General features: G+C 48.8%; 2 protein-coding genes across 5 annotated transcripts in view; both read left to right on the top strand.

Annotated features, from left to right (window-relative positions):
* The first annotated feature begins 271 nt into the window (after positions 1-271).
* AIF1L (allograft inflammatory factor 1 like) lies at positions 272-12366 on the top strand. Its single transcript, XM_048965797.1, has 5 exons — positions 272-579; positions 4465-4531; positions 7699-7740; positions 8861-9023; positions 10392-12366. Exons 1-5 carry the CDS (start codon positions 502-504, stop codon positions 10477-10479), a joined length of 438 nt encoding a protein of 145 aa, XP_048821754.1. The 5' UTR covers positions 272-501; the 3' UTR covers positions 10480-12366.
* A 107-nt stretch (positions 12367-12473) lies between these two features.
* NUP214 (nucleoporin 214) overlaps positions 12474-21858 on the top strand; it is a 40609-nt gene continuing 31224 nt past the window's right edge. For all 4 annotated transcript variants that reach the window (XM_048965793.1, XM_048965794.1, XM_048965795.1 and 1 more), the window contains exons 1-11: positions 12474-13094; positions 14681-14876; positions 15457-15608; positions 16092-16296; positions 16900-16970; positions 17304-17367; positions 18080-18183; positions 18369-18475; positions 18865-18931; positions 19539-19662; positions 21032-21193. In XM_048965793.1, coding sequence (XP_048821750.1) covers positions 13053-13094; positions 14681-14876; positions 15457-15608; positions 16092-16296; positions 16900-16970; positions 17304-17367; positions 18080-18183; positions 18369-18475; positions 18865-18931; positions 19539-19662; positions 21032-21193 — 1294 coding nt within the window. In that variant the 5' untranslated portion in view covers positions 12474-13052. The remainder of the gene's footprint in view (positions 13095-14680; positions 14877-15456; positions 15609-16091; positions 16297-16899; positions 16971-17303; positions 17368-18079; positions 18184-18368; positions 18476-18864; positions 18932-19538; positions 19663-21031; positions 21194-21858) is intronic.

Below are 21858 nucleotides of genomic sequence, written 5' to 3' on the forward strand. Positions count from 1 at the left end.
GCACTTAGAAAAACGATGTCTCGCTGAGATTGCCGGGGATGCGATGGGCTGAAGGCCGCCTCCTGTTAGATCCCGGCCGGGACACACATCGATGCGCTCCTGCGCGAGGTGCAATGCGCACCGACGTACTTTGCACAGCTGCTCCCAGATAGCAGCTCGGAGCTCTGCGGCCGGAGCAATGCCCCCGGCACCCCCGGGCTGTGCGCTAGGGGGAGACCGTCCCCTTCTCGTCCCCATCCCGTCCTTTTTCCGTCTTCCCGACCCTCCTCGGTCACGTCCCGCCCGTCGGGGAATACCGCGAGCAGAGTGGGTGCCGCTCTGCCGTTTCTTCACTTTTTCTTTCGTGAAATCTGTACTTCCCTGCGGATTTCCATCCCGCGGACACCGGGCTCGCGTTCCCCGTGGAGCGGGGAAGGGGTTAACAGGGGGGCGGGGGCCCTACAGCCCGGCACGGCCCGCCCCTACTTAAGGCTGCGGCGGGGGACGGAGCGGCTCCGCGCGATGGCGGCTCCGCGACGGCCGAGCGGAGGGGGACCGCGGCGTGCCCCGCAGGACGGGCGGCTGGAGGAGATCAATAAGGTGCGGGCGGGGGTCTGCGGGAGGGTCGGGCGGAGGCAGGTGGAGCCGCTCCCAGCTGCCCCCGACTTGCGGCAGGTGTCCCCCCGGAGGAAATGGACGGAGCGGGGTGGGAGCGCCGCGTGCGATGGTTCTCCGTCCCCTCTGTCTATGGGGTTGCCCTCCGAGCCGGCTGCTCTTCACCCATCCCATGGGTGCTCTGTGCTGTGAAGTTCCCTTTGGGAAAGCAGCCCAGCAGCCGCGGGAGCTGTTGTTCCTCAATCTCCCCTCCATGCATAAGGTGCTTTTAATTCCTCTCTTGGCTGTTGCGAAGAGCTGCTCCAAGGTTCTTAACTCTTTAATCACAACGAGGGGAACGTGAAGTTGCTGGGTGATTCTCAGGCCTTGGGCAGTGGGAACGGAGCTCCTGGATCAGGGCAAAGTGTGCTGAGCTGTGTGCCCTGGGCAGCAGGCTCTGGTGGGGTCCCTTCCCTGAGCTGGGGGTTTGCCACACCTCTGCCTTGCCATGGCTTATGGTGTCCCTTCTGGCTGAGAGCCATTCTGAGGGTGAAAAGAAGGTTTTAACCTTGAAACAAGATCGCTTAGGGTCACTTTTGGGTCACTTTTAAGTGAAGTTGATGATGCCTTGCTGATGCAGGCAGTGCCCTCTTTGTGTTAGAGGTGGGGAAATCAGAGCTGCACCAGCTGGGAGCCCAGAGGAGGCAGTGGGCTTGCTTTGCTTTGCCCTTGTGTTAACTGGACAAGGAGAAGTGCTAGTGTGTTCCTCCCAGCAGGGCTGAGAGCTGAGGTGGAGGTTATGTAGGTCACTGGGGAGGGAATTAGGTGATTACAACCCAGGAGGTGCTGCAGGGTAATAGGAGCACTTGGCTAAAATAGAGCCTTTGTAACAGACTGCTTGAAGTGGGTGAGGTGCCCCAGCACAGGGGCAGGTGGTCTGCAAGCATTCCCATAGGGGATGCTGCCCACTTGGATTGGGAGGAAGGCTGCTGTGCCCATCACTGCAGTTCTGCTGCTTCAAGGCTGTCCTGCAGCCTGGTTTGGGGTGGGTGTGGGATCCTCCTGCAGGCAGTATCTGTGGAGATGAGGTGCAGTGCAGTGCACGCTGCAGAATAATGCCCAGTGCTGTGCCCTGGAAGCTTCTATTCCTCTGATGCAGGGCATAAGCTTCTAGTTCTCTCAAAGCAGCCATTGCTTCTGGCAGGCTGTTCCTCTTGGCGAGGTCTGGATGACAAAAAATGAAACAAGCTACATAACTTCCCTGTTCTTGTAGATGGGAGCTACTTGTTTGTGTCCTTGCTGTCCTGTGTGTTGACTCGGTGCTGGGAGAGGGGACTGGAGCAGCTGCCCTCAGACCCCAAGCAGTCACTGCAGTGAACCCCACAGGGATGCACTGGACTCTGCATGCTGGTGGTGGGGGCTGCTGTGAGCAGCCATGCAGAGGAGCAGCTCCTGCATGGAGCACCCAGCTGCAGAGCTGGCTGACTGTGGCTGTAGTCAAGGAGGGGGCTTTCCAAGCCCCATCCCAGGGCTGCAGACCAGGAGAGTTACTCCTCATAAAAATGAATTCCACATTTCTATCAGGCGTAATCTCATTGTCTCATCCCAACAAACAGCTCCCACCCAGCCCTGTTTTCCTGGCTGATTTCTACCCCAGAGTTCTCACTCAGTTAAGGGTCTGGAGGCAGGCAATGTCTGGAGTGCACACGTGCTGCTGAAAGCCAGCTGAGCCCAGCATTGGACTCTTCCTTCCAGCAGCTCTTCTCAACAGCTCCTCTGGGATCCCCTGCTGGCTGTTCCCATTTTCCTGGGAATGGCAATCACGTTATTCTGCCTTGTGCATCAAGGTGGCAAGCCTAATCCCAGCACAGATTAATTGCAACCTGGTTTCACCTCCTAATGCTTTGGGCTGCGGGGAGCTCAGCCTGGTGGGGAGCAAGTGCCTGCTGCTCCAGGACAGGCACAAGCATCCCTCAGCCCCATTCCAGCTTCTGGAGGCAGGGAAACAGCCACAGGAGAGCCTGGCTTGCTGACTGGAGCTTTTCTGAGGAGTGAAGAAGGATCTGGCATTGCACAGATTGTTTTGCAAGTAGCTGAGGTTTGTGTGGCTGGATTTCCTTACCTGGATATGTCTCTTTCTCCATGAAAGAGCAGGAGCTTGGGAGTGGCTGGGCTTATTTTTAAGCAGTTCTTATTAATAGAACAAGCCCCCTAAAATGGGCATGTTAGCAAAGGGCTCTGGGAGGAACTTCAGCCGCTTGATTGAGTCACCGGCCCTGGGGACTGAATTCCCGTGCACTATTGTGAGCTCTGGCCTTATCAGTGTGGTGGGGCAGCTTGCATACAGTATGCTGGCTGGAATGCCTTTGAACTATACTGCTCCCTTTGAGCTGGAACAGCTGAAGTTCCCCTGTGAGTGAAATGAATGGAGTCTGGGTGCCAGGTGTGCCTGGTGTCCCCCATCCTGCCCTGTACCTGCTGTGACACCTCAGGTGCATTTCCCTCAACCCACTGGGATGCAGTTGTCCTTCTGCCTTCCCCTACTCTCCTCTCCTATCCCTTATCCTGCCCATGTGTGCAGCTCCTACAGGGCAGGAGGGAGCTGTGACCTGGTGATGCTCTGGCTCCGTTTCTGTTCTCGGGGAGGTTTGGCAATCCCCTCTTGCAGAAGCTGTTCAGTGGGTAACACGATTCTGCTCTCCAGTGACTTCATTGGGCTGAACCCAGGTCTCAAAGCCCAATTGTCCCTTTGTGCTGGGCAGGCACATGATATCCCTGGGTAGAAAAAGCTGAAATCAATAAAAGCAAGTTGGCTGAAGAGAATGAAAGAAGGAACTGGGAACACTGCTATTCCCTACAGCTTTCAGCTTGAGCTGATGCCCACGGTGTGCAAGAGAGCCTGTGTCTCACGGGTTTAGTTACCAGGGTCCCTGGTGTCACTTTGGGAATCTGCAAGGTAGCAGAGACATCTGTCTGGGTTCACGGTGATGGTGTGATGCTGTCCCAGTACTACCAGCACTGGCTGCTACCTGTTGTCTCATAGGGACCACCCCATCCTGCCCTCATGGGTAACTGGTGAGTAACATGCACAGAGCAGGGAACAGCCTCAGCTCTCTCCACTCAAGCCTCTGGAGGAGTTCTGTGCTGGACGAGCAGTGCATGAGCTGTGCAGATGTTAATGACTTCTGCTCTGAAGAATGCAGTGTTGTTTCCGAACACAGATCGAGTCATTAAGTAGCTGGAGCAGGGCGGTGTGGGAGGGCAGGGGCAGGACCATGATGCTGATGGGGCACGGTGGTGGGGCTGGCAGGGCGTGCTCTGCTCTGTGCTCTCAGGCACCTGGAACTTTCAGGGGTTGGGTTGGGATGAGCAACTAGAGCTGACCTGGGATTTCCCATCCACACTGAGCAGGGTAACAGGGAAAAATGAGTAGACAGGTAAATGGAGCCCTGTTCCTACCCTCTCAATTCCTGCCCTCTAGGGTGCATGGTAGTCTGCAGGCTTTGCATGTTCTACCTGCTAGCCCCCAGTGTTGACCCAAGAGTTTAAAATCTGAGATCAGTGCTTTCAGCCAGGAACAGGAGTCCTTGTTCAGAATAGGATCCCAGTCCTTGTGCAGCGCATGCTTTGAGCAGAGATGCTGGGAGCTGAAACTTTGGATGAACGTGAAGCAGTATGAGGGGTGTCGTGAAGGTGAGAAGTCAGAGGCACTGGAGGCAGTTAATGGCAAGGTACAGAGGGCTTAGACTAATTTTTAACCCTCCTGGCACTGTTGCTCAGATGTGGCTGTCTAAGAGCTGTGTAGTTCTGCTGGGCAGCACTGTGTGCATGCATGCCCTCCAGGCTATTTTCCTTTCACTAACCTTGGGGATACTCTTCTAACTGTTTCAGGAATTTCTCTGTGACCCAAAGTTCAGCGATGAGGAAGATCTGGAGGAGAAGCTGGCAGTGTTCAAGGGTGAGAACTGGTTTTCTTTTCTCCCATTTTGCTCTGAACAGATCCTTTTCTTCAGCCTGAGATTTTCTGCTGAGTAACAGAAGGGACTGAGCTGAGATGGAAACCTCCCCCGTATCACTGGGATGCAGTGAAGCTTCCTGGAGGTGCTGTTCCCACCAGAGTCCTTGTGCTTCCCCCACTTGCTCTCTCAGGGCAGGGCCATGTCACTATGCAGACATCCTGCCTGCAGGCGGCTGCTGCTGCACAACCTGCGGCGTGGGAGAGCCCCCAGAGGAAAGCTGCTGCCTCAGTATTGAGTCAAGCTGGCTGCTGTCATGGACGAGGCAGTAGCTGGTGGGAGGACTTCTTCCCTGCATCCTGAATGAGCGTTTTTCTCCCTCAAAGTTTCTTCAGTCTGCTCTAGTTCTTTCCAAGGCATCAATACTGGAACCAACAGCACTAATCCAGTCCTGCCCAAAGCGTGTCCAGCTCCATTTTCAGCAAGTGTGGGGCTTAGGTTTGGATGTCTGCTGGGCTCGGGGCTGGAAGAACAGCTCAAAAGCCTGGTTCTGCTGGCTGTCCTCTGGAGTTTGTACCCCTGAGTACGTCAAGGACAAAATCTGGCTGTTCTGAGTGCAGCCAGTTTGTTCCTAAGCAGTGGCTGAGGCAGTCATTTCCCCCACGGCCTCTGAGAAAACATGCCTTCTGTGTCAGTGCCCTCCAGGTTTGTCCTCAGGCTGGTTCCAGCCAAACCAAGCCTGACCTTCCTTCCATTTCAGGCATTGTTTGCTATTTCCTTGTGAATTTTGGCTAGAAATTCTAGCATGGAGAAAGCTGGCTGGAGTTTTGTCTTGCCCTGCTGGAACCTCCTGTGCTCTCCATCCTTTGTGTTGTCCTCTGGCTCTTTTGCTGTAAGATGGCTTCAGACCACATCCACCTGCAACACTGTGGGCTCCTCCATGGACTGCACACAGAGATCTGCTCTGTGTGGGCTGCAGGGGGACTGCCTGCTCCATCGTGGGCTCTCAGCTGCTGTTGCACAGCCTTTTCCCTTTCTTAAATATACTCAGAGTGAAACCAGCATTACTTGTCAACTCAGCTCTGGCCCAGCACTGTGTCCCTTATGGAGCTGGCTCTGATCTGATGAGATCTTCAGGAGGATGTGGCCCCTCTGCTACCAAAGCCTTACCATGTAAACCCAACCAAGGCTGCAGCCCTACTGTGTTTTTCATTCACAACTGGGGCTCTTCAGGCATTACAGCCCTAGGTCATGAGCACAGAATTCCCTGTAACAGGAGCCCTTGGCATCTCCTCCTGCTGCCTCCTGAGTTTGCCTCTGTGGCTGTCCTGCTCTGCAACACCGCCTCCATCTCCTCCAACAATGGCTCATTGTGTGAGGGGGGAGCATTTCTCTGCAGTTCTTCTGCTCCCCTCCCCAGCAGGAGCCTTGGGAGCCCCTATGCGCTCTGTAAATGCACTTGCACTTGGTGTTTGTGTAAATGAGGAGGAGGTACTGCAGGACAGCTTTGCCCCACCAAATCCCTGCAGCTGGGGTGGGAGGGGAAAAACAAATGTGTGAGCTGAGGCTTAACGCATGGTGATGTAAAGCTCCTCTGTTCTCTATGCCTTTGGCTCAGTGTCAGCTGAGGAGAAAGGAAAACATGTGCTGAGCACCGAGATGGCAGAGCAGGGGTTGTGTTCCCAAGCACTGACCCCTGCCTGTGGGTGACAGTTCATTTGCACAAGGCCATTGCTGTGGGGGGGGGGGAATCAAGCTTTGCTTTGGCCCTGAGCATGTGTGTGACAGCCCAGTTTCATCTAGAATGAGCTGCTTAGTGCTCAAAGAGAGGCATGTGTTTCTGTCCGAAGCATACACTGCTTTGCTTAGTTCCTGTACTCCTATAGACCTGTTCTGCTGAGCTCATGACAGCAGTCCACCATGTGAAACTATGCCAAGCAGCTCCTCTGCCTCCTGCCTGGGGCTGCACACCAGCCTGGTTCACCCAGCACAAGTCCTGGGGCATTCTCCAATGTGTGAAATATCCCTGCTTCCCTTCGGCTCCCTAAATTAGCATGCTGCTGCTCAGTTCACGCTCATCTGCTTGCTGGTGTCCCTGGAACCAAGGCAAAGGGATTCTTCCCTTTGGGGAGTGGAGCAGCCTGGGAGCTCTCAACTAATTTGAGTCCTTAGAGGCTCTTCTGGGGGCTGAGTGCTAACTGGAGGCAAGTGGAGATCTTTCCAGCTGTGCGTGGATGGATGATGGCAGCAGGCATCTTGCTCTTTCATTTAGCGGAATTGAGGTGATGAAGGCAAGGAGCCCTGCAGTGCAAGGAGCTGTAAGGTCTGAAAGATGGACAAATCCTTGCCTGAAAAGCCTACAGTCTAAATGGGCAACAACTAGCAAGGGAGAGGAGGGGTAAGAAACATAGGTGTGCCTCTGCAAAGATCAGAAGCAGCACAGGACTGAAATCCTCCTTTCCTGGCTTAGCTTAGTGCTGTTTTGTGGCATGCCAGCTTTCTTCCTGCAGAGCTGTCCAGGCTGCTGTCTGCAGGCTGCATTTCTCTGAGGACACTGGAGCTGCCTGGTGTGGGGAAGTTTGACACCAGGCTGGAAGGGCAAGCAGCAGTTCCAGTGTCTCTGCTCCTAAGCACGATTTTGGCTTTGCCCTCTTCATGTGGTCCTTGAGCATCTCTGCTGGCAGGTGCTGCTCTGGAGAGCAGCATGGTGTCAGAGGGCCATGCAGTTTGTCCCTTGCTATTGCAGGAAACCATGTCACTTAATCCCCTCCTAATCCGATCAAGATTTGTCTTGGGAGTGCTCAGAGTTTTGCTTTTCTTGCTACTCCTTCTGGGAGGTTGTCCTGGAGCTTTGTTTTTTCTGGCTGGAAGCCTTCTAAGGCTACCCATGGCTAGCTGATACCTTGTTCTCGTGCCAGTGTTTTCTTCTAGCTCAAACAAAAGCGGCCATAATTAAAGAATGCTTAACTCTTGAGCGCTGGACTCGAGATAAGGGTGCTAAAACTGGGTCTTGAGATCATTTCCCTCTCTGACCTGCATCAGTCTATGCCCAAACCTCCTGTTTTAACTGCTCTAAGCAGGCACTGCTCCAAAGCCATGCTGTCCCCTGCTCTGGGTCTCCCTGCCAGAGCAGCTCTGACCCATTAACTTGCTTTTATGTCTCTTCCAGAGAAGTACATGGAGTTTGACCTGAACAACCAAGGCGAGATTGGTGAGTGACACGAGGACATTACTGGGCTGGAAAAGCAGCAGCCTGCTGGGAGGGTGTCTGCTGCTGACTGCTGCTCCCCTCTGCAATTGTGATTCTGGGGAGGAAAATCATGGGCTGCTCTTGGGACGAGCCTTGCTCAGCTCCTGGACCCCAGCTGGAGGCTTCCTGGCTCTGCAGCCTCTGCTCTTGGCTCTCTCAATCTCTTGCCTGTTTTGTGATCTCAGTTTTCTCAGTGCTGATCTCCTCCTAATGCTTTGCTTAGTGTCTCTGCTCTTAATGATTCATTCTGTTTCTCCACTCAGGCCTTTTTGTTTTCAATCCTCAGCATCTCCTGTGCAGGGAAGCTGCAGGGCTCGGGCTCTCCTGGGCTTTGCCTGGCTGGAAGAGGAAGCTGTGTCAAACCACCAGCACTTGTGGTGTGGAGAAGCACTTGTTTGCTGGGGTGGAGGTGGAGGGAAGGAGAGGAAGTGGCTGTGTGGCTGAGCAAAGAGGGCCGTGCCTTGGGGCTGGAAAGCAGAAGTAAAGTAAAGATGCAGGTTTTTCCATGTCTGGAGCAGACACCTGAGGGCAAGTGCTTGCATTTAACCCTTGCAGGAGGCTCCTTCCTGGCTCCCCTCCCCCATCAGCCCTTGAAATCAGCCCAGGGAGCTGGAGGAGCTTGGCCCTGCTGTGCTGCCCTTCCGGGTGGGAAGGGGCTGCAGGACTCTGGCCTGGTGAGAGCAATGGAAGGAAACGACCTGCAGTGCCAGGCAGGAGTGCTTGTTCCCAGAGCCTCTTTGTCTCCAGCTTTAACCTCAGTGTTGCTTTCTTCCCTCTGCATCCTTGTGATTCTTGGCACTGCTTTCTGAGCTCAATAGCGGTGTCCCTACGTGCCTCTTAAGCACTGTTCTTCTGCAACAGTATGTTTTTCTTTTATTCTCGAGCTGCATGAATAGGAAGTGCTGTTCCTTGCTGCCCATACAGCAATGGGGCTGCACTGAGGGCTTCTCTGCTTTCAGCTGACAGCTTCGTGCCATCAGCCCTAGTGAAGAGGTGAGCTGCGAGCTCCAGCCTGTGCCTCCAGGTTGGTCCGGGTGCAGTGTAGTTATCTTTCAATAGTGCTGATGCCTCACTCTTGCAGATTTGATGTCTGTCAAAAGGATGATGGAGAAGATGGGTGTTCCGAAGACCCATCTAGAGCTGAAGAAGATGATCTCTGAGGTGACCGGAGGGGTTAGCGAGACCATCTCCTACCAGGACTTCGTTAACGTGATGCTTGGCAAACGCTCTGCTGTACTTAAACTGTGAGTGCCATCCAGGAAGGGATGGGGGAGGCGCTGGGGGAGCTGGGAAGAGAAATTTCTCCTGCCTGGCAGAGCTGGAGCTGTGCCTGTTGGGTGGTGCAGTGAGAGAGGAGAACCCTTGTGCAACAGGAGGGAGGACGTGAGCAGCAAACGATGGTCTTGCTGGCTCCTACAACCCACAGAATGCTCCCTCCCTGCCTGATTTTTTTGAAACTTGAGCTGGTAGGTGGAGAGAAGACACCAGCTTGGGACGGCTGGTTTGTGCTGGGGGAGGTTTGCTGTGCTACCAGCTGCCAGCACTCGCCTCCCACGGCCTCCTCTGCCCTCTCAACAGGGCTCTCAAAGTCCTGCTGTAACAAATGGCTTCCCACCGCTCACTTGGCTCCCTCTGGTATCAGGGTGGGTTTTCTTGGCTCTGTCTCCACCCCATTGAAGCCTGTCTTTTCCTTTCTCAGCCACAGAGGCTGATCCTGCTTTTGTCTGCCCGCCATGAATAGGAGCCGCTCCTCTCCATGCCCCCTGCCCCTTTCTGAAAAGAGCTTTAAAAAGGCAGCCAGCTTTCTGGGCAGGTTGGGAGGAAGGACGTCTCTCTGAGCTGCTACATTCTTTTGGCAATCTCTTCTCTCCCCCTCAGTGCATGTCAGGATGCTCCTTTTCCAAGCACACGCTCTTCTGACAACTCTGTTCCTCTCTTCATTGAAGCAGGCTGAGCCTGCAGCCAGCCCAATATCGTCTATTCTTCCAACTTCGGCAGCTTTCACAGATGGGTCCCTTCTTTTGCTAACAAACAGATGCCCCATTGTGTGTTGAGCAGCGTTTAGAGCAGGAGCAGAAATGTAAAACTCGTCCCAAGAGCAGTGCACTCCTTTGATCCAGCCTGGCAGCTGGCATTCCCAGCGTAGCTGCAGTCCTTAGGGAGGAAGACAGCGCTGGTTGTTGCAAAATGCTTGGGATTCTTCTAGCTACTGCCTTGCTCCTTGTATCTGTCCTATTTCTGGTTGTAATTGCTGTTGTTTGGCTTGACTTTTGAATGTTCTACTGGATGGTTATGCACAAGGTGGGCCAGGGATGGTGCTTAGGAGCACTTAGCATGCAGTGTGCACCCAGGGGATTTGGGAAGTGGCTAAGTAAAACGTGCTAATCCTCTGGGCTCTGAGAGGAAAACCAGCAGAGGTTTTGGGAACTCGCTCCCTGAAGCTGCTGGAAAAGCAAAGCTGCCGGCTCAGCTGGCAGCACTGCCCTCTGTTGGCTTCTGTTCTCTGTAATTATCAGATGGCCATTGCATAGAAGGTAAAATAATCCCAGTCTCAATGATGAGTGAAAATGCACCTGCTTTTTTTAATATGTATTATCTATTGTGTTTTTCAGGGTCATGATGTTTGAAGGAAAAGCCAATGAAAGCAACCCAAAACCTTCCGGTCCACCTCCAGAGAGAGATATAGCCAGCCTCCCTTGAAGAGAACAGGCTGGAAAATTGGCACTGTTTGCTTTGCTGGTCTGTAACAGAGGTTACCTGTGCTTTGTTACTCTTTACTGTGAACAGTCCTAGTTTTCAACTAACCTGCCTTAGAGGAACAGCAAGGGAAGCTGGTAACCCCAGCTCGCATCTTTCTGCAGTATCCCCTAGCTAACTTGATTTCCTAGACAGAAGCTGTAGCACCAAGTATAATGTGAGACCAAAAAAAAGTCCTGTGATCTTAACTCTTTCCCCTGCCCTTCTTGATGATGCCCTGATGGATTCAGAGCTGTGCTTGTCACAGCAGGTTCCTGAAGAGACTTGCTATCAGATAGCAGCTTCATGGGTGCAAATAAGTGCCTTCTGTTCTGTCCTATGCTTCCTGACCAGAGTCTAGACCCTAGTCCTGGATCTGTGTCCTCATCAGCTCCAGGAGCAAGTTCTACACAATCAGCATGGGATGTCCCTGATGTGCCTGGGTTCTCTACTTTTGGAAGACCTTTGTCAGCTGCTGAGGCTGCAGTGTTGTAAGGGAACACTTCTCATTGAATTTAGCAGCTAAAGGACATTCATTGGGCTTCACCTTGAACGAAGTGCTTATCACAGGTGTTCACGTTTTCAGAAGTCACTGCCTGAAGTCCCCACCTCCCTCAAAGGCAGTAGGGCCACGGTGCCCTTCTGTTCTCAGGCCAATTTTCTGGGTCCTTCCTCTGTAGTTTGCCTTAGGGACAGGATCAGAGCTAACCTGTCAGCAGGAACATGCTCTGTGAGTAACCATGCAGACAGTGTCCTGCTAGCTCCTACTAGAAATGAGATGAGAAATTGTGTCCATTGTATTAATGGCTGGCTACAAGGCAAAGGCAAGAACTCACTATGGGAGCTGTGAACAAAATGCAGACAAACTCAGGGCTGTCTCTGCAACCCTGATGCATAAACCCAACTGAGCCACGACTACAGGAATAAGTTCTGCAAAGTCTGTTTCATCTGAGGAAAAGCCACTGGCGCATTGCTCTTTTTAGCTTTAGGTCCTTCCCCCTGCCCCTTCCTGGTTTAGGGTTTGTTCTGCTTTTCTCAGCCTATGAGACTTGTTGATCACCCGTAGCAAAAGAGGCAAGCAGAGAGTCACAGAGCTAATCTGCAAAAGGCCAAGCTGCAGTCCTGTTCTGGGAAGGGAGAAGTCTGACACCAGCAAGTGGGGATGATTAAAGTGACTTTAGGATCCTCTTTCTGATAAAACTACTTGGATCAGACCAGGAGCATAATTGCTGAACAACTTCACTGTCCAAGTGTAGAAACAAGCCTGCTGTTATGCCTTTGCAGCCTGTCAGGAAGGCTTTGGAGGAAATTAGAAGGAAGCTAGAGGTGCCCAAACTGTGAGCCCTGTGAGCTTTTCCAAACCAGCTGTGGATGAAGATCTTTCTTCATGCAGCTGCTCTCTTTGACTTTGCAGACTGCTCTGCATGTGTTTCAGCTTGGTCCTGTGGGACTACCAGACACACTTCCCTGATGTATAAACCCCAAAGCTTACACACTAATGATGGCTGTGTGGACTAAGTGCGGGGACTGTGCTGCCCGCACTCTGGTTACTGCAGTGAATCTTGCTCTTCGCACAACTTCTGGAATCCAGATGTTTGCTCTTTGCCCTTTCCCCGTTTTTCTTAAATGTTCTTGGCAGCTTTGAACTTTTTAAAATCGGTTGAATAGTTTTTAAAGGAAAACACAGATGATTAACTTGCCTAGGCTTATTGTTCCTGCCAAAGGCTGCACTTTTAAAGAAAAAAACATTCTCACTACTGTCCGCATGATAACCAAAACTGTAATGGAGAGAAAAATTGTAAGAGCAGCACCAGTCTCCTTTAAAGACTGAAAATAAATCTCCTGAAGTCACTCCGTGTCAGTGTGTTTAGTTCAGTTTTTCAGTTTGGTCCAAATGATTGGTTGCAGATTAGCTGAGCTGTTTTCCATGTTGGTTAATATAAACCCCTCCAGCAGATCCCAGAGATGGGTTTGGGCTGATTTTTATCACTAAGAACTGACCCAGTGCCTCTGAGTTCATGTTGCGAAATACAGAGGGCACCTCCTGAAAGCCAGCCTGACCTTCTATAAAGAAAACAGGTGGCAGTGCTTGTTCCAATGAGTGTTTATGGAGAGCAGACACGTGCAGCTCTTTCCCTGTGAGGTTACTTTTTCATCCTCTCTGCTCTTAAAGCAATTGCCTGAGGTTATCTGATGTGGGTTATCAAAATGGAGAGCGGTTCTTCCTGGGGCAGCAAAGCCAACCGGCGCTGTGCTGTAGGAGAAGCAGCCGAGGCATTCCCCAGCATCGTGACGCAAGGAATAAAGGCTTTATTAAACAGCGAGGGCGGGCTCAGCGCCAAGATCGGCATACACTGCGCCCGCTGGAGGACTGCGGGGCACTTCCGGTCGCCGCCGACCATAGAGAGGCTGTGTCTAGAGCGGCCCCCACGGAAGCGGAAGTGAGCGCAACGTCGCGCGGGGCTCCTCGGTGGTGTGCGGAGTTCCGCGATTGTGCGCTGTTGTGACGGCGGGTCCGCGGCTGCGGCACCGCCACCATGGGGGAGGACGGGGATTTGGTCCCCGAGCGGGAGATGAAGGTGGGTTCGGCTCTGAGGGGGTGGCAGGCCGGCGGGCTCGGGCTTTGGTACTCGGGTGTCGACTCCGGCCGCGAGGAGGGTGACAGAGCGCTGTAGGGCTGAGAGGGCCCTTAGCGGAGCGTGGTTCTGGCGGTTTGGTGTGGGCTGTGAGGGTGGTAGGCCGGGGGGACTTGGTCACCGGGGCCTAACAGGCTGGGGAGGGGGCTGTGTGTGGTTCGTGGCGTTGGGGGGTTGTTGGGGAACCCCTGCACGGTTTGGGATGCGTTTGAGTGCTTCTCGGCAGCGTCTGGACAAGGCTGTGGAGTGGAGGAGGGATGGATCGGCTCGGGGCGCAGTGGAGAGGTGTCCTGGTAAAGTTGGAGTATGTGGGGAGGCTTTAGGCTCCATATGTTTTCTTGAAACACTGGGAGAGCTGGAGGGAGGGGTGTAAGGAGCTCACCTGGGCAGAGGAGTGATACATTTTGGAGCCCTTCTGGCTGTGAGCCTTGTCTGGGGGAGCACATGCTTGAGAGAACAGCAGACCTGAGCAGGTGTGGTTGTTTACCTGGTGTAGGTTTACCTGGTTGTTACCTGGTGTTGGGAACCTGCTTTGGCAGGGGGGGTTGGACTCGATGATCTCTGGAGGTCCCTTCCAACCCCGACAATTCTGTGATTCTGTGTTTGCTGTCAGTTGGAGTCTTGTTGCGTGCTGCCAGCCAGGCCCACCCGTGTGGTTCCAGAGCATTGCTGTGAGGCTGTGTGAGCAGAACAAGGCTGTCAGCACACGTTCCTCCAGCCCCCTGAGTCTCTGTGCAGCTGCTTTCTGCACAGATACTTTCAAAACCAAAGATTTGGGTTGTTTGTTTTGCAGAAGATTCTGAGTTCCTGCAGCTTCCTCAGATTGCAGAAATGCAATTTTTCTGTGCTTTGGCAAAATGAAATAAGAATCATGTGCTTGGTTTGAGTTAACAATGTTAAGTACAGTGCTGTGGTCAGTGGTTAGAGAAGAGATGCTCATTCTTGATGTAAGCACAGTTTTGCATTAGTAATAGTGCAGGTACTGTTTCTAAAGCCATGTTTTTACAGTTGTATTTCTCACCTTCTCTTCTTTTTCTCCTTTTACATAAAGACAGTATAAGTTATGAGATGAGTGAGTGCACAAAATAAGTCTGTACTGAGTAATTGCTGGTGGGTGGAAGGAAGAACTGTATCTGTTCTGTGTATGATAAACTACAGTAGCTAGCAAAGATGAGCCAAGTAGTTGTGTGTTTTGTAACTTTTAGGCAACAAGGTTTTTTGTTCCTTTCTCTTTCTTCTCCCTGTTTCAGGTATGTTTCTGAGACGAGTTAAATGTCTGAGACAGATTCAGCTCCTACAAGTTTTATGAAAGCAGGCTGCTGTGTAGAAGAGAGCTTCAACCAGTGCTTCCAATAACAGCAAAGCTGTGATCTCAGTTTTTTTTCTTTTGTAGGCAGAACAGAAAATGTGATAGGATGTTCAGTGATAGCATGAGTATGGGAGAGACTTTTCAGCTGAAGCTGAAACCGAAGTAAACCATTTATGTTTAGTAGCATACATAAAGCTACTTTTGAACTCTCTTCCAACAGGATTTTCAGTTCAGAGCTCTGAAGAAGGTCCGCATCTTTGATCCTCCTGATGATCTTCCCAAAGAGCGGTGCAGCCTCCTTGTAGTGTCGAACAAATACGGCCTGGTCTTTGCTGGTGGAGGAAGCAGCCTGCAGATCTTTCACACTAGAGATCTTCTCATGCAAAATCAGCTTGGAGAAGATCCCAATAGCATTGGTAAGACGCATTCATATGTCCTGGTCTTTGCATGTGCTGTTAGAAACCTGTCTCTAACCACGAAACTACGTGTATATCTGAGATGTTTGTGACAGGAGAGAGGGCAGGGTTCTCATCTAAAATAAGGTTGGACTTGGACTGTCCTACAAGAGAGGAAGTGATGGCTTTCTGCCACCTCACTACCTAAGTGCATTTAATGGCAAAAAAAACTTGTTGGCAATAGAAACTGCTTGGTTTTCATTCTCATGTTGTCATTGGTAATGGTGCTACTTGAAGTGTCCCTGTGTATGTACCACAAGTACAACCTGGAAAGTGTCCACTTATTTTCCCTCCATGTTACTGAGGAATGAAAATGCCATTTTTTCTTATAAGAAACTTGAGACTTTTGAGACTATATTGCTAGTGATGAATGGCTTTGCTTTCACTCAGTGAATTTTTCTACATCCATTCTGATAGCTACTGTTTATAATGCTGTATGCTTAATGACTTTTGCATAAACTTCTAACTTCATTGTTTTAAAAATTTTTGCTGTTTAAATCTATACACTTCATCCTCTCCTCCTCCTCTTTTGTCTTTTAAGTGGAGAATGTCCAGAGTACCTCAGTTCCAATGAAGTTTCCAGTGCAGCACTTGGCTCTCAGCTGTGATAATCTCACCTTGTCTGTCTGTATGATGTCCAGTGACATTGGTTCCTTCATTGGCTTTTTTGATGTCCGCACACTCTTTAATCAGGTAAGCTGTACACACAGACAGAGTGTTTTGTTTTACTTCCCTAAACTACATCAGGGGGGTTGTCATGCCTTGAGCGGTGTTTTCTGCCCCTGTGGGAGGTATCTTGTAAAGAACTTTTTTATTAAACTCAAAATCTGCTTCTTAGCATTATAGAATGGTTTGGGTTAGGAGGGATGTTAAAAATCATCTAGTTCCAACCTTGCACTAGAGCAGGCTCCTCAGGGCCCCATCAGCTTGGCCTTGAACACTTCAAGGTGCATCCAACGCTTCTCTTGTCAACCTGTTCCAATGCCTTACCAACCTCTAGGTAAATAATTTCCTCCTAATATCTGATCTAAATCTACCCTCTTCAGTTTAAGGCCTCACTTATTTCTGTCAGCTGTTAATTTATAGGTAGGCCAAAACTGGTTTGGATTATGACTTGATGAGAAGTGTGTTTTGAGCTCAGCATGGACTGTCTCAAACGTTTTCCTTTCCTAAAAGGCAAAACAGCAGAAGCGTATGTTTGCTTATCACAAGCTGGCCAAGGACTCAGGAAGTGCAGCAATGGTCAATGACCTGAAGTGGAACCCTGCTAGTCCCACCATGGTGGCTGTCTGTCTGTCCGATGGCAGCATCTCTGTCCTGCAGGTCACAGACTCTGTGAAAGTGTATGCCACATTGCCTCCCTCGGTCGCTGTTACCTCTGGTGAGTTTGGGGTAAGGTGATGTTGGATAATTAAGGAGAGAAGGGGAAACACAAGTGGAAGAAGACAAGCTTTGTGTCTCAGGAAGAAGGTTCTTAAAGAATTGAAATAGATCATGAGCAGAAGGGTTTAAACTCCCTAAGACTATGGAAAAAACCTGCTGATATAATCACACTGATAATTACCACTGACTGTATTCCTCTCTCCCAAATTTAGCACAATTGGTGCATCTTTCTGACTGCTCTAATATAATTCTTAGGGCTCTGGCTGTGGTTTTAACTTGTCCCCATATATTTGTGTCAACTGAAGTGTATGTTTGAAATGTAACTGGATATATTCCACTATAGGGCAATATAAAGCTGTACAGAGGGACACGGGAGTGAAGTTTAAACTTGTTTGCAGCTTAGTGTGAGGATTAAGAATTTCAGCTCTTCTGTCAGTCTGTAATCTAAAAGGCAAGACTGTGATATTCACAGGAGTTGTATTCAGATTCAAAGGGTTTTGCAGAGGAAAAAAAAAAGTAGCTTTATTTTATTGGTCCTGCTTTATGGGACCTTGTAACTCTACACTTCCTTAACGCTGATGAAGTTCTCTTTTCTGTTTAGTGTGTTGGAGCCCAAAGGGAAAACAACTGGCTGTGGGGAGGCAAAATGGCACTGTGGTGCAGTATCTGCCTGTAAGTGTTGTTGCCATTAAGACACCTGCTTGCTAGTTTGCAATGTGCTTTAATTTTTTTTGCATTTCAGTTATGGAATTTGAGTTGGGTGGCGTGTAGTGAGCCATGCCCAAGCACTTCAGCAATATGAAAGCATCTTAGACCAGTGCTGGGTTTAGTTTAAGGTGTGCACCTGCCACTTAAATGTAGTGACTTCATCGTGGCATGTGATGAGTGTTAACAAGAGAGCGAGTCACTACAAAACAATTCTTTGCAGTTTCTCCAAAGCTTACAGTTTACTTGGTTTGGTGTTTTGTTTTTTTTCTTAGTACTTAAAAGGATTTTTATTTGCAGAATCTGCAAGAGAAGAAGGTAATCCCTTATCCTCCCTTTTATCAGGCAGACAATCCTGTTAAAGGTAAATCTTTCTGTTTATTTTTAACTTGCTTCCTCCTTTAAAATATTTCTACTCATTCATCCACTGTTATTGTTAGTTACATCCTGTAGCCTGCTTACATAATAACAGTATCATTTTTTTAATCATCTGGGAGAAGAATTACGTGTTTTACCTCTGGATCACATAGAAAAACTAACTGTAGGCCAGAGTGTTGATCTGTTTCTAAAATGTTGTAAATACACATCTGAAATATTAGTTTTGTGCTCACTGATGTGATAATACTGTGACAGCAATCTGCCTTCAACACAGAGATTTCTGGATGTTAATCCACTGTATTTCTTGGTGTGGGCTTCATCTCTTCATTGTGATTCTGTTACTGCTTTGACATTTGATTGTTCAGAAAGCAGAAACCCTCCATTTGGGTGTGCCAGACTGTCGTCCATTTTTAGAAACACGTGGTGCTGTTTGGCCTGCGTTGTCATCAGGCAAATCAAACATTTGCTTTGGTTTTGTATTTGGAACTTCTGGGAAATAAATAGTTTTCCTGCTAGTATGACTGATGCTCTGCAGGCAGATCATTACAGTTCTTCATCTTTGTAGTTTAGCAGTTAGGGATTCCTTATCTGCTAGCAGTGTCACATTACTTGTGTGTTTTGTGCACAGCTAAAATTGCCCTACAAGGAAGTATTTTGAAGTGTATCTGACTTGAGGTATTTGTTTCCTTCTCTTTTAGTTTTGGATGTGCTGTGGATTGGCACATATGTCTTTGCTATTGTGTATGCAGCTGCTGATGGGACACTGGAAACGCCTCCAGAAGTGGTTGTAGCACTGTTGCCTGTGAGTTACCAACAAGTCACAGCTGCAGAGAAGTTTCTTGCTTGTTCTTTATTGGTTTATGACAGTGGCAACCTGCTTTTATTGTGGATGTCATTTGGAATTTGAGTTTACTGTAGCTCAATGAAGTCATATTTATGTTATTAATTTCTGTGTTGGGCAGTAAATTATTAATGTTGGTCTTACAGAAAAAGGAAGAGAAGCGACCAGAAAAGTTTGTGAATTTCATGGAACCTTGTTATGGAAGCTGTGCTGAAAGGCAACATCATTACTACCTCAACTATGTTGAGGAATGGTGGGTTGTGAGAATCATGGCAAAGCTTTGCCCTTGTGCATGTCTGAGTAGTCTGTGCTTCTTGTAGTATTTCTCCCTTCTGTAAACTGTGTAAGACCTGAACGTGAGCCAAATGAAATTGCCACTTTGAAAATGCTGTATGAAAGCATGGCTAGTTTCTCCTTTGTTTTCATGACAATGTACACTGACTAATTTTAAAGGAAAAAAAGGCAAACATCGTACAGAGATGGTGCCAATGGTGTTTCCTTCGTCTTGGGAGGAATAGTCTGCTTCATGCTGTTGTAACTCCTTGGTTAATTATGAATTTGGATAGATGATAATGATTTGCAGGGCTAAACCTTGCATGGATTGTCACACGTGTCATAACCTACTGGTGTCCATCCTTACAGGGATCTAATTCTGGCAGCTTCAGCCGCTTCCACAGAAGTCAGCATTCTTGCCAGGCAAGGAGATCAGGTAAGGCTTTTCTTCCTGCTGCATTTATGTATATGTACCTCCTTTTTCTTGAAAATCTAAGCAAGTAAAACTTCTGTAAGTTAGATAGTTGCAACATGACAGCATGGTATGCTTTTAAAAAGCAAACCAAAAAGACAAACACCAAAACCAAGCAAAGAAAATCCAAAGCATTCAGGTCGTGCAAAAGATGAAGATAAATGTAAGCCTTAGAAGAAGAGATCTGAATGACACAAAGGATAAACAGAAAGACTGTACGTTGTGAACCAAGTACCACAAGTCTATTTTTCATGATTTACTTAGTCTAAAAATGTGGTCAAATTCACTGTAATAAAAAGTGACTCATGGTCATCAGTTGAAGTAGAACATGAAGTGCATCTGCCCTTGAGTCTGAGTTCAGATCTGACATACGGTGCTGTGGAAGAAACGACAGCCAGTTCTGTGAAGGACTCTGGTACTTCTGTTTATTTATCTGACAAGTTCAGGTAGATGCTGTCCAGACTTTTTGCAGTCTGATCTTTTAGTTGTACTACACTAATGTATTGAAGAAGGCTGAATAGAGGAAAATAGCCAGAATAATAATTTAGGTGTTTGTTTGTTTGTTTTTCAGAACTGGGAATCATGGATTTTGGAGGACTCCAGCAGAGCAGAACTTCCTGTGACAGATAAAAGTGATGATACTTTGCCTGTTGGTGTTGCTGTAGACTACACCAATAACATGCCTATCCCGATCAGTAAGTCTTGTTAGTCTTCTAAAATAGCCCAATAGTAGCAGTGTATGAGATATTCTTGAGAAGCAGTCCAGTGCTTTAGGGGCCTGGCAGATTATTCTGAAGGTGGGACTGACACATTAATCAGTCCTACAGTTTTATAGCAAGTCCACAGCACACCTACATGTCTGTAAGGATTCAGATATTAGATACAGTTCTTCCTGAAAGCTTGCAGCAGGCTGGGATGCTGCAGTAACAGCTTTGGAAGGGAAAGCATCTCATTTAGGTTTGCATTTCACAGAACTGGGGTAATAATGAGCTTAAGAGTCATATTCTATTAGGAATTTCACACTGCCTATGTGGTTTTCATGATGCTTGTAGCTTCTGTCATTTTGCAGAACTTTTTATTGAGTATGTTTGCAGTGGTCTAAAGGGGAAATAAAGGATTGGTTACAAAGCCAGAAAAAGCAAGGATCGTTGAGGTGATTTTGTAGGTTTTAATTCTTCATTAAAGCACAGGGCCTGTGCTAACTGAACCCTGCTGTGCTTTGCATCTACCTGGTTACATTGCTGGTGCACCTCCTGTGCTGCCTGAAGGCTCTTCAAAGCACATTGTCAGAGGCTGAAGTGGAAGATACATCTGAGCTATTGTGCTGTACCTCAGTGAATTCTGAAAGCTCTCTCTTGCAACTAAGAGACATTAAAATATAGATGCCTTCAGGCAGAGTGGAAGGTAGTGTAGTTGTGTTCCTGAAGAGCACAGGAGGGTGCCGATTAACTGGGAACTGCAACAGCCTTTACCTGAATGACAACCTACAGTAGGGAATTGAGGTCAAGCTTTAATGCAGAATTGAATTTGAAGCATTTTCTCTGTTAACCTATACATTTACTGGCTTAAGGAATCTGTCTGAGCAGCCTCGTTAAGCCCAGGTTGTGCTGCCTCTGATTTTCAATAAAGGTTTTTGGAGAAGCTTTTTGATAACTCTGTTCTCACTGAGTGTAGTCAGTTCATTTTTGACCACACATCATTTGACTTTACAGTTTTGCAGCAAGGTTGGAATAGAAGGGAATTATAATTGTCCTGGAACACACTTCCATGTGGAGTTTTCCCTTCCCCAACCAAAGCCAGTATTAGAGGCATGTGGCCTTTCACTGCACCAACCAATAAAAAAAATGCTAATATTTAAATGAATTTCTTTTTGTTCTATATTTGCTCTTTTTTATATTAAGTAGAGTTTAATCTTCATAGAAAATACTTTAGGAATATTTGGGGCCTTTAACTGTGCTGAGCATACTTGAAGTGAAGCAGGCTCTAGCTCAAGATGGTGCCGATGAGAGTAGGAACAGGAGGAGAAACCTTGGTTGCTGGGCTTATGTATCTGGTCCCTGGCAGGTGATGAGAAGACCCTTCCTCCAGCACCAGTTCTCATCTTGCTCTCTACGGATGGTGTGCTGTGCCCATTTTACATGATCAATCAAAATCCAGGGGTCAGATCGCTTCTTGTGACCCCGGAGCCATTGCCAACAGCAGGGGAGAGAGCACCGAAATCACCAGGTGAGTGCTGCAGTGGGTTAAGGAAAGACTGGCATTTGTGGATCTTTGTTGTCTTCGTCTGTGAGTTTGTTGTTCAGATAGACATGCAGTCACAGGAAACATTGTTTTTATAATGATAGTGGGAGCAGCTCTTGGGTGTTCTGTGCTCACCAGTCAATTCTCCATCTCTTGTACATCCAGATGAAATAATGTAGTCCTGTTCATCCAAGGGGTCTCAGGCAGTTTTCAGACAGTGCATTTAAACCTCTCTATGCAGTCAGCCTTTGGGGAATAGGGCCAGGGCAATTCTAGGAGGCCTTTTGCCCACTGGAACTGCAGCAGTGTCTGCAGGCTCCACCTGGGGACGAGGATCAAATGCTGTGCAAACCTAGAGCAGGGTCGATATGCTTCCCAGGGGTGATGGTTTTCCTCTCTGTGTTCTTATTGTGGCCTCCCATGGCAAAACTAGGATGTTTGGCTGCAGAGAGAGCTTACTTAAGTTACAGCTTTCTTCAGCACTGTGAAAACAGTATCAGGAGATGAAAAGCAGTAGTTTTATCTGACTGTATATTGAGTACCATATGCAATGTGAAGTTGACAGTTTCTTATTCTAGGGTAGACAGGTTGGTTGGTTGTTCTGCTCCTCTGTATGTGTGCAGTAATAATTACAAAGCCACCATTTTCTT

This window comes from Lagopus muta, chromosome 19, assembly GCF_023343835.1.
Source record: "Lagopus muta isolate bLagMut1 chromosome 19, bLagMut1 primary, whole genome shotgun sequence".
Classification (NCBI taxonomy): Eukaryota; Metazoa; Chordata; class Aves; order Galliformes; family Phasianidae; genus Lagopus; species Lagopus muta.

What these genes read in the sequence shown, in the direction of transcription:
- AIF1L (XM_048965797.1), top strand. Translation starts at nt 502, where the DNA reads ATGGCGGCTCCGCGACGGCCGAGCGGAGGGGGACCGCGGCGTGCCCCG. An exon ending in GAACAACCAAGGCGAGATTG is followed by an intron (nt 7,741 to 8,860) that starts GTGAGTGACACG and finishes TCACTCTTGCAG; the next exon opens with ATTTGATGTCTGTCAAAAGG. An exon ending in CGCTCTGCTGTACTTAAACT is followed by an intron (nt 9,024 to 10,391) that starts GTGAGTGCCATC and finishes TGTGTTTTTCAG; the next exon opens with GGTCATGATGTTTGAAGGAA.